This window comes from Otolemur garnettii, unplaced genomic scaffold (assembly GCF_000181295.1).
Source record: "Otolemur garnettii isolate 467f Iridium unplaced genomic scaffold, OtoGar3 scaffold00010, whole genome shotgun sequence".
Classification (NCBI taxonomy): Eukaryota; Metazoa; Chordata; class Mammalia; order Primates; family Galagidae; genus Otolemur; species Otolemur garnettii.
This window is the reverse complement of record NW_003852405.1, coordinates 33813565-33825807: the sequence shown is the minus strand read 5'-3', so window position 1 is coordinate 33825807 and position 12243 is coordinate 33813565. Positions and strand designations below refer to the sequence as shown.

The 12243-nt window shown below is 39.4% G+C and overlaps 1 protein-coding gene across 1 annotated transcript in view; it reads right to left on the bottom strand.

The window, feature by feature from the left end:
• The window catches only part of PTGER3 (prostaglandin E receptor 3), a 72424-nt gene that overhangs the window by 26871 nt on the left and 33310 nt on the right, over positions 1–12243 (bottom strand). Inside the window, exon 2 of the mRNA XM_003784225.3 lies at positions 10518–10697. Coding sequence (XP_003784273.2) covers positions 10518–10697 — 180 coding nt within the window. The remainder of the gene's footprint in view (positions 1–10517; positions 10698–12243) is intronic.

The following is a 12243-nucleotide window of genomic DNA, read 5'->3' as shown; positions in this document are numbered from 1 at the left end:
AACCTTATAGCACTATTCAACTTTTTAAAGAGATGCACTTAATGTTTCAATAAAAATTTAAGACAAGAATGTAAGAAAATAAATATCTGAGAAATAATATTGTATCACACACACACGCCCATTTATGAAAATCTGCATGACCTAATGTTTGTTACAGTAGTTCCTGAGCCATAAATAAATAAATGCCCATCCTCTAACACCTGGAAGCCTGGGTTTTAGTAGCTTGGATGTGGCATCAAGGGAAAGCAGAGAAACCAGAAGGCTCAGCCCCTGTATTCAAAGACTGTGCCAATTGCGTGGAGAAAAGAGATCAATCTCATTGGAGGGTAGGAAACTTAAATTTCTTTTTGGAGAAAGAAAGAACAGAATTTTTTTGAATCTTGCTATCTTTGTCTCCTAGAGGTTTCCTATGAGTTATTTTCCAAGACTTGGGGGTGGGGGGAAAACTTGTCTGAGTTCAGATGATAAGATAAGCTTTGTGACATTTCCAGAGAGAAAGGGGCATCGTGGTGTTCAGTCAGAAGATAATACGTAAATGTGGCTTGTTTCATAGACGTGGCACTGAGCCTCAAGGGAGTCATGGTCTCTCCCCAGTCCAGTCTTCCAATGTCACTAGCGTGCTGCTCCGGTGACCGTGTGATTGCCCCATACTAAATTGGAAGGCTGTACTGTACACACTTGTTTGAGATGAGAGCAATCATAATTAATTTTTGAATGTTGTTTCATTAACAAAATGAGGATAATAAAGTAATATTAACCACTTGTAGAGCACTTTCAAAAGTGTCTTTATGTTCATTATCTCATTTAATCCTGATCATCTTGTGCTGATGAGAAAATTGAAGTTCAAAGAGGTTTACTGAATCGTCAAGGGCAAACAACCAGTGAACAGCAAGTCAGATGACTGGGCCTGGACCTCCTCTCTCCTTAAAGAAGTTTTTATCTTTTATGTTGACACATAAAACTTTAAGGGACATTTCATAAAATGACTTTATTGAAGAAATACTTTAAAATATCTTAAGTTTGCAACTTCTTTGCAGTGGTCAAGATAAATGGATTATTTCAGCTTTGAATTATTAACCTTCTGAATGAACGGTAGCAAAATATTCAAAATGGCCACGGTGGGAAAATGTCTGGAATAAAGATAAGGGTCCTGCCTGTCTAATTAGAGCTGCATGACATTTAAGATGGCGGTTTCCCTTAGTTCTCCAAAAATTTTCAAGTAAAAATGAATTTTATCACTTTTATTCTTGAAATAAAGATGCTAAGCAAAAAAACCCCCAAAAGCTAATGGTTAAGGAATGATGAAAAGAACAAAAGAACAATTGCTTTTCCTCCAAAAACAACCATTCGTGGATCTTCCAAGGAGAAGACCCCAGACCCCTGGGCACTGGCTCATGAAAGTCACCTTGCAGTCTCAGCCCACCTGCGTGCAGCTGTTCAACTCAGGCATGCACATTCAGAATGTAGAATGTTTGGGTTTCAAAGAGCTGTTTCCAACTGACGGATGCTTCAAAGCTCTAACATCTCCTTTCCATCTTCCTCAATAAGGCGAGAGCAATGCAAGCTAGATGTCATTAATTGCTCCACACGTCTCCCTCTGGAGAAATACAAGCTATAAACATCAGTACAACCTTCTACTAATAGCTTTAAGTGGTGGCTTAAAGCCCGATTCATTGTACATTTGTAGGAAAGCCTGTAAGTGTGTGTCCTGCATTCTGACTGAGAGTTTCAATCAATAAGGTCACCCCACCCTGCTCCTGCTTGCATTTGAAATGGCAATGCACAGATTCAGACCTTCAAAGAATAAAAGGTACGTGTCTGCATAAAGTTACATTCTAACCACGTAGTTTATTTGTGAATAGGAGATTGGGTAGGGAGGGGGCATTGTTCTTTATTGAGTTTTGAATAATCATATTTTAATTCTTCCTTGCTGGACCAGCATAAAGCAAAATTAACCCCCCCCCTTTTTTGTAAGGCAATGCATCATCGGACTATTGGTAATAAATTGGTCCTTTCACTCTTCAACCTGTTTGGGGCGAGTAATCTGTATCTTTTTCTCCTGGTTTGGATTGTGCTGTTTCTTACTGTTATGTGATGGCAATTTAAAAAAATAATTGTAGATCCTTGTAATAATCCTACCCCAATGTGCTGATTTACTATTACAGGCATATAGTGAGACGTCAAGGCATTTTGCCATTCATGGGGAGGTAATTACGTTGATTTAGTTCTGGTTTTAGGCTTTAGCTTTCTAACCAAACATGGACAGCCTGGCAGTTCCATAAATAATACAGACTCTCCCACAGCAAGATTTCTTAACCTGTGTCCGTTAATTCCTAGGAGGTCTATAGACAGACTCGAGAAGGTCTGTGCAATTTCTGGCAAGATACAAAGATCACCTGAGCTTTTGTGGGCGGGAAGCCACACCTTTTATCAGATTCTCGGGGTGGGGGGGGTCCTTTCATTCCAAAGTGAGTGGGTTAGAACCAGAGATCCTTAAGCTACTTTCTAATTAAATCTAACCTAGAAAGACTTCAGATGGGGCTGATTTTGGAATTAGTCTCTTCCAATGTTCTTTTAAAAATCAGATTCAAACAGCCTTGCAAGTTATATTCTAAGCCCTCACTTTTAAAAATTGCTTAAGAACGTTAGGCATAAGCTGATTATTCATAGTCTTTTCTTAACCTGGCCTCAGAAATTCATAGATAATAAGAGACTCTCCTTGATCTAGTTTTATTTATTTATTTGGTCAGATTTGGATTTTAACTTTTTCAGGCAAATCCATCTTCAGATTTGAGACAAACAAGATGTATGAACAGTGTCAATGATGGCAATCATGGCTCAGACCTGCTCTCAGAATCTTGGAACCCCACACCTGAGGACCTGCAGACTGGCAGGAACTGGATGGTCCAGAGACATTTGCCCAAAATTTGACTGCCCTTTGGTGAAAATCATCTTTCAAACGAAATGAAGCTTCTGCAGCTCTGTTATGCAGACAGAATATGCAAAAATCCCATTAAAGAAAGAGTTGGGTAAATTAGTTCTCTTATTCTCTTTTAATAAAGCACCTGTCTAGAAATGTGTGTACTTAATTACAAAGGATCATAGAACACCACTATAGCCCAGGATGAAGGAGAGAAATGGAGCGGGAAGGAGGGGAGGGAGGAGGTTTGATAGAGGGAGGGTAAAAGGCGGGACCACACCTATGGAGCATATTGCAAGGGTACAAGTCAAATCTGTCAAGTGTAGAACATAAATGTCTTAACACAATAATCAAGTAAAGGAGGCGAAAGCTATGCTGATTGGTTTGATGTAACCACGTCAGATTGTATAGAAAAATTAACACATTGCACCCCACATATGCATAAATGTATTCATGATCTATGTGTATATGACTTAATAAAAAAATAAAATTAAAAAAAATCATCACATGTTTTTAAAGGTCCTAGGAGAAAAGGACTCATTTTAGATGTCCCTTTGGGAGACATGGAACCTCAGGGCCTCTTGTCAAAAACAGAACAGGCATTGGAAAGGTCGAGAGAAAGACGAGACTCTGTGAGAAATCATACATCCTCGTCTGTGAATAGGTTCGTGTGGTTAAGGAAGCCGGTCAGGACCGTGCTGACCCCGTGCTGACCCGGGCTTTGTTGGAGTGGACGCGCCACGTTTTTGTGTGGTCAGACCCCCCTGGCATTATTAGAATGCCTGCTGCCCTGGGAAATGCCAGAACATGCTTGTCAGGTCCAGGGCCCCCACAAGACAGAATGACCTGGCTCAGGGGACAAGAGAGCCACAGCTGAGAAACTCTGCCCCAAGGCCACCCTAGGAGGTGACCGAGATAAGCAAGACTTACACACATACTTCTCACAGGGCCCTGAAAGTCAGTCCGCCTGACAGCTTTGGAAACTGTGAGCAGAGGGAACTGAAATGAGATCCTCCAGCACCTTCCCTTGTGGCTTAACACTGAGTCCTTTCTCAGAAATGTAAATTAAACGTCACCTTCCATAGCCAAGTGTTTCCCATCTCAGCATCACACCCCACGTGCTCTCCCTCCACCACATGCCTGTGTGACTGTGGCGTTGACGGAGCTTTTCCTTCTCCTCTGCTAGATTGTAAATTCATCAAAACATTGCTGGTTTTATTAATCCTTCTGTATTAGCACCTACCAGAGCTTGGCTTGTAAAAGGTACCTGACAAATCTCAGTTGAAGGAAAGGAGCAGCCCGGGAAACCGCTTGGCTTCTCCATCCCAGAACTACCTTCCACCTGGGTTTTCCCAAGACTGTTAAGAGCCAGCACATTGGCCCCAAGGTTGTCTGACCCAGGCCCCCTGAGGATGTGCACTGGGGGATGTCTCACCCATGGAAATCCATTTTACGTGGACTGGTGGAAATTTCTGGACAGCCACAGCAGCCTGAAATGCTAAAAAATGAAGACTGTAGAGACAGTTCAATCTGATCTGAGGTGTGGAATCCCCACGCAGGAGAAACCCGGGACAAGGTTCTCCCTAGATGCCGTTTCTTAGGAGGGATGAGGACAAGCTGCATGTGCTACTTTGAATGAGCTTGACCTTCTAGTCCACCCTCAGCAGAACCTCTCCCTTCACGGAAGCGGACTGACTTGAGCAAGTACGTGAGCAGGGTCGGGAGGCAGCCCAGCATTTGTGTCCAGCAGGCCACAGCTCACACCAACACCAGGTTTGAGTCCTGACGGTAAACAAGGACAATCCTTATTCGGAATGGCTGTGCATTACACCAGAGTCCACAAGGAGGAGGGGAAACTATGTTTATAACAATTATAAATTCACTTTTGTGTTAATAAACAATAATCTTGGGATTATAATGCCAAGCATCTTGCTGAAAATGACAAAAGAGCATCTCTCAGATTTATAGCGAACCAATAAAAATTGGCTCTGTATGTGATTATGGAATATAAAGCCAGATGATATAATTATTCCATCAAGTGTGGGGGCCGCCCCATTACACTCTGCTATATTTGATGAAGCGCATCCAATAGAATTTCAGCAAAATACTTAATACGGTTGTAAGCAGAATATTCCTGACATCAGGAAAAAAAGACAGGGACATTTCAGAACATTCAACTTTATTTTTCATTGGTAAACACAACACAAAAACAAAAGTTTATTAAATACACAGACTAGCTATGACTTGAATGCCAACAAATCTCTAATATACTTTTCATAGTCTCTTTTGTTCTCTGTCGCTGCAATATTGAAGACCAGCTTTTAAAACAGAGCAGAAGATATGCTTCAATATCCTGAAGATAACTACCCAAAAAGCTAACAGTGACAAGGTGCACCTACCCCCTTAACCGGGCAGGTAGAGATAAAATCTTGGTAGGAAGATGGGGAACTCTATGCCTTTTACACTGAGCGTTACAACGTAGGTGAAAGTGCCCTGATTTTAGTGCTTAGCTGCAATATGAAAATAGTATTTACTTTCACTTGTCAACAGACCAAAAAAATTAGAGCCTGTCTGTAATTTATTTGCTCAAACAAGCTTATACTATTATTCATAGAACATTCAGTAAAAAGAGAAGAAAAGGAAAGTATTTCTTCTCTCCTTCTCTTCCTCTCTGTCAGAGAGTTGGGGAGGAAGGGAGCTTAGTAGTCAGTAATGACCAGTGAGAACTGATCAGTTGTTTTTACAGAAAAGTGCCCTGGCCACGCGCTGCTCCTTCCCCCTGCTGCTCAAGTGTGCAAAGATGAGCACAGTCCCTGCCTCTTTGTTTCTGGCATCTGGGCTACAAGGATGAGGGATTTTAAAGGCTGGAAGCAGCCAGGGTCTCTGTCATATCTTTCTCTATGTTCTCCACTCCCCTGTTCGGACCTTCATGAGTCTCCCTTTTAAAAGGAGACACAGCAGTGACCTGTGCCAGCAGGTCTCAGGCATCTGCCCTGCTCGACAGCACAGCTTTTGTTTCTCCAAACACTGAAAACTACAATAAGGAAACTATTTTCAAATTGCTGGTAAGGGCTGGTGACTGCCTAGCTTTTGCCTAGACATTGGATTAACCTTTATTAAAGGATCAACATATTCTAGCTCTAAAGCATTTGACAATGCAATTTAACAGGTGCATATCGCAAACTAACTTGAGAAGCGGGGTCATACCCCAAATCTCAAAAAGCATGAAAAGGCTGATTAGTTCCTGACGGTGATCTCTTTACTTCGTACCTTTACTAACATAAAAAAAAAAAATGCTCCATCAAATCAGGCTTACCAGACGTCTCACTTACATGTATTAGGGCACTGGTATCTTAAAAATAAGAAGTTAGTCTCCTTTTAAAACCAATCCCACCTCTGTGGACAGTAAATATTTATGTTCCTTTCTCTCCTGAGAGAACAGGTAAGTACGTTATAGTCGGGGGAGGGGAGGGAAAGGGAAACAGTCTAGTTCCTGATGAAGAAATAGGGAATCTAGTACATATTGGGGTTGTTTATTGTGTGAAACTGGTTGATGCAGAATTTCTGAAAATAAAATAATTTTCATTCTCAGTAAAGGAAATATGTGGCTTACATGCTTATAAACGAATGTAATGGATAGGGGACTGAACTGTATTTTAGGGGATCATGTACTCAGCTTATGACATCATAATATAACGGTATATAACTAATCTTGTGTAAATTATAAGACTTTAAATAGAACCTTCATGTTAGGATTTATAAAATAAAGGATATATAAAATAAAATATTTTCTCTAATTCTCTGATTTGTGCCCCTTATATAATTGCTACCTGTGGGCAACTGATGCCCACTTCTGAACAAATATGTATATGATTTTATAAATTGGCTCTAATATAACCTAGGACAGGAACTATCACAGGCATATGTCACTTCTCAGCATTTTACTGCAATTCAGAAAATAGTCTATGGGCTTAGCCACAGTTGCACAATTCTGTACATTTTTAGATCAAAGTTTTAACAGATTTTGAGATGTGTAAAAGCGCAAAAAAGCAATAAACAAGCAGTTGTGAAAAGGATCATAGTTGGTGGACTCAAAACTTTTTATGTAGATGAAACATAGGAAATTTAGTTCTTCACATTAATCTTTCAGTGTGCTCAAAGTAATAAAATACTCTGCAGTCTCACATTACTTATCCTCGTATCTGGTATATTTCCAGAAAAGCTTTTTCATAATTTAATGAAAATAAGTAGGTGATATACATGTCTAAAATTAAAAAAAAAAAAAAGTTTCTATTTTCCTTCTCTGATTTGCTCCCCGTCCAAAAGAACGATTAAGTGGTTGTTGACATGGAGAAGGTTGAAAGCCAATCACTAATTTGGAGTCACAAGCCACAATAATGTGAAAAGATTGAATAAATAAAAGTCCTGAGCCACTTCAGAATCTGAAGCTGGAACGCTGCCCCAGAGCCACCACCTTGTTAAAATGCCATTTGTCAGAGTTTTCAGATTGCCTGTTACTTGATGTCAGGGTGGTCGCAGAATCTTTCATAGTTAATGTACATGAGATTCTACAATTTTTTTTCTGTAACGTGGTCAAAAAAATCTTTTATATAATAAACCAATGCCAAGTAGAAATATATGTGCACGTTTTACTTCAGAATACTTTAAATCTGGCATGATTGAACACATTCACTTAAAATATCTTGGCATATGGTACTAGGTAAATTTGGCAAATTTTGAGATGACCCATTTTGTTTCCTGAAATTTTAAATATTTTTTAAGACATTCACCATACTTATTTTATTTGAAAGGTAAACTGCTCCCACTGGATGGCGTGTCCTCACGCTCTTCCCTGAATAGCATATAAAGCATCTTTTGGACACTCGGGATTACTTTGTAAGATTGACACTGGCTAATTTTACATATATTTCTACATTCCATTCACGTCTGTCTTTCCACATGGTTTTCTAAGCCTCTACTCACATTTTAGCCACTACTTCAGAGTTCAGGGATTGTCATCATTTATGCCTGACTTTTCTCCTGCTTAGATGAGACGCATGGACAATTGAAGGATGTGTGAGTGAACGTCAAAGGTGGTAAACCGAGAAACACACACGCCCTTCTGGGTGGCTGCAGCTGTCCACCTCCTAACACAGCCAGGCTCCCTTCAGGTACTGGTGAAAGGAAGGCAGAAAGGATTTGAGAATTTCCTTCCTTACCAGGTTTTCCCTGGAAAAGCAAATGACTGCCTCCGTAACGAAACTCACATCTCATTCACATCATTTCTTCCTTTTCCTTCTTTTATTCAAGTTTGTTGAAACACTGCCATCCATCCCCTCTTACTGTGTATCCCCAGGGCAGGAATGTATTGTATAGTAAAGAATTGGTTTCAGGCTCTTTTGTGTTTTTTGATTATTGTGGCTTGATATTCTTTCTGTTGAACTCTCCATTACCATTGGGAGTGTCAGTATCCTAAATTATTAATACAAATAAAGCACTTGTTGTACAGCAACATGACACTACACCTTTGAAGATAAACTCATATTGTAATTAAATAAGCAGACATCACTTACTGTATGAGCTTGATGGACTCAGATGGCTTGAAACCCGACTGTGTGACGGGGGCCTCACCAATGTCCACGCGGTTTTGCAGACTTTTATTCACTCACTTACTGAATAAATATCTCCTGGACAATTTCCACATTCCAAATGCTAAACTACGTACTGTAAGAAATAACCTAATCACGGGGACATCCCTCAAATCTATCTGCTTATAGACAAACACAGTGTGTGGAGAATAACCCAAGAAGTAAAGCCTCTTTAATAGAAGATCATTTAAGTGCACCTCTTTTAACCTAAAAATAGTAGATAGTTTTGTTTTATGCTCCATGAGATGATCTCTAGGATAACTCAGTCTTAAAGCAGAAAGAGATTTTATAATGGGGTTTTAGTATAGGTTATTTATCATCCTTCCCAAAATCTAAATTAGTGAATCATGAAAAAGAAGTACTCTCAGTGGATTTTGTCTCCTATCTTGGCCTGACATGGTGACTTAAACTGATTATTCCAGAGTAACCTAGGCCAGTGTGCATATTAATATATTGGAGATATTATACTTGTTAGAGTTAATTCTTCCCCCAAATACTAACTACAAAGAAAAATGCAGTTATTATAAGTATTACATAAATAAATCTCAAAATTAAAAAAACAAAAGCATTGAAATAAACTGAAAATTAAAAATTTTCACAAGAAAACATTAATGTGCACAGCAAATGTGCCAAAGAACGTGACAAGTATTTGTTTAGGCTTAACGTAAAGGATCGTCATGTTCACTGCCAGGACTTCTTTAAAAAATGCAACTATCAGAACTTCATGCGGTGATCTACTTGTACTATAAAAATGTCAAACTTAGCTACGGAGGTTTGTATTTATACAGATTGGAGGAAAACTATTTTAATAATAAATATTTCATTAGAGTTACTTTGAGGAGAAGATAGAGAAAGAGTTGAGAGTCAATATATTAATTTTCTTATCTTATAAATAGGCCCCAAACTAAGTCTTCATTGAACCTTCACAGTCTTTATTTGTTTTAGAATCAAAATTGGTATTTAAAGATCCAAAAGACTGGATCCTTCGGTAGAATCCTTTAGGTGGAAAAAAATCAAGGGAAATAATCAGAGTGCCTGGATTCAATGCTCAAAGCAGTCCCTGAACGGCATTCTGAAAACTATCTCTTCCCCTAATCTCCTAGTTGAGTTTTGTGAATCTGCTTCAGGCTCCCAGGAAATCGAAATGTGCAAAATGCATTCAAAAGAAAGAACGATTAGCAATTTGGGTAGTTATAATCTCTGCCATTTCTCAAACAGATGGACCAGCTCTTCTTTAGACAAAGAATAAACCTCATTTACCAACTCAACCAAAACTTGACCTTTGTAAGACGAGGAGCTAATTGGTTAATTTGAACGTTTAAATAACATCAGTATCAAGGAATATTATGGATACATCATACATTTTTTCACCTTAATCAAACTTTTTTTTTTAAATGCAAAGGAGAAAAAGTGACAGAGGAAAATGAGAGAGAGAGAGAGAGAGAGAATAAAGAAGGACGCAGAGGGTCAGCGTCTTGAACAAACACCAACCAGTGCCCCTCGTCTCTGACGAGACCTGCGTCTGAATTCCCCGGGTATTTAGTGTACTGGAATATTTACTATGTCTGCCCCCCAATAGACCAAGATTATTTATAAAATATGTTTCCATCACATAATTAATCACATATTCAGCTACAAATGGCCCAAAACACTAGACTGTTATTAACATACTTTCTTTGTGTTTCAATACTTTTGGCACATAAGGGATTATCTGGGCTTTTCAGATCATTTAGCTTTATATCAAAAATCCCACTTCACTGCACAGATAGTGGCACGGCAGAGATGTCTAAATTCACAGTAAGGTTTGGGGTATTTGTTGCCAAAAGCTGTAAACATGCAAGTGGATTCAGTGTTTTCCTTTATGTTCCTGTCTGTATCACTTCATGAGATAATGAGACGGGCTGCCCTTTCTGTCCATCACTAGAGCAGCTGGAGACAGCGTTTGCTACCTGGCAAAACTTCCGAAGAAGGATCTTTCTTAACAGCAGATAGACCCAGGGATCCAAGATCTGGTTCAGGGAAGCCAGGCGAATGGCTATTAAGAAGAAGCTGCACTCCCTGTGCTTCTCCGTGTGCATCTTGCAGTGCTCGACGGACGTCTGGCTGAAGATCATCTTCAGCATCATTATCTGTGAGAGAGGGACAGACAATTGTTCCCAAGGTTACTGAGGTCATAAGCATCTCTCCTCTGCTCTACTTCACACACAGTGGGTACTCAGTAAGTTGGTTGGAGGATGGAAATGATTGACTCAAGCAACATTTACACTCAGGACGTAGCCCGGAGTGACGCGAGACATGCTTAGGGATTTTCCCACATTTGAGTCTGTGACATACGATGTGATGTAGCTTTTTATAACACACATATTCTCAGGCTTTCAGTCTTCGTAATATAAGGAATTTGAAAAGAACACATCTCAAAATTAGCCAACGTCATCTATCTTGCTTGTAACAGAAAACACCAGGAGTTTGGCACCACATGAGAGCTGACACTTTTAATAACAACCAAAACATGTTTAATCTGAAACTTCCTAACAAAAGTACTGCTGAAAAAAAAGGAGAAGCAGGAAAGAGGGAAATAATAATAATAACAATAAAAATACTGCCATTGTTGTTATTTCCGTTGGCGTGTTCTGAATTCTTTCCATTGATGAGGTGCTGCACCAAGTTCTTCACACGTATTTAATAAACAGCATCAGACAGGCACTACCACACCTCCTTTTTACAATTGCAGAAGCCACTGTTTCATGATGTGAGTTGGCTGAGCTGGAATTAAAGCCAAGTTCACGAACAACATGTGCGGGAATGTAAGCTCCATGACGGCAGGGATTGGGGACTATTTTTTCCCCATTTGTATATTCCCAGAACAGTGGATAGTAAGTGCTCGATGAATACTCAGGATGAACAAATATTTATATTTGAGGAAATTTAGCCTATGACAGATATATAAATATAGTTATATTTATGTTTGAATAAATATTTGTAATTTTCACAGAAGAGGAAAAAATGAACGTTCTTATGCATAGGAAAAAAGTTCAAACTTATTAACCATCAGAAAACATGGAAACTACAACCAATTAAGAAGCCATTTTACACCCACCAGAGTGACCAAAATAAAAAATGTGACTACACCATGTGTTAGCGAGGATGTGGGACTGTGAGGACCTTTCACATGTCACCAGTGGGGAGTGTGAGCCGGGGCAACCACCTCAGCAAACAGTTCAGCACTACTGTTTCATCCACTGCCTCTCAGCAAGAGTACTCCTAGCAACACTCCGTCCAGGTTTCTGTGTCAGGGGTTGTATACGTGTAAGACTGTTCCCAGGAGCATTGTTCATAGCAGCAGAAAAGCATGAACAACCCAAGCATGGGTTGACATTCACACAGAAAAGAGCTGACTTTGTAACTGGCTCCAAAATGAACCTTTCAGACCTACCCAGCTACTGAGCACCGGAAACGTGGCCAGAGCACATGGAGAGGTCAGAACATGTAACATGAGTTATTGATGGAATGAGAATACTCAGAAATATTTTGTTAAATAAAACATTTTATTCACATTAATATCGCTTATTTATTTTTACTTTTTAATGTGGCTACTAGAAAACTTAAAATTATACATGTGTTTTGTTTATTTTTCTCACAGCTTATTCCTGTTGAACCTCCTCTCTTGGGGCTCAC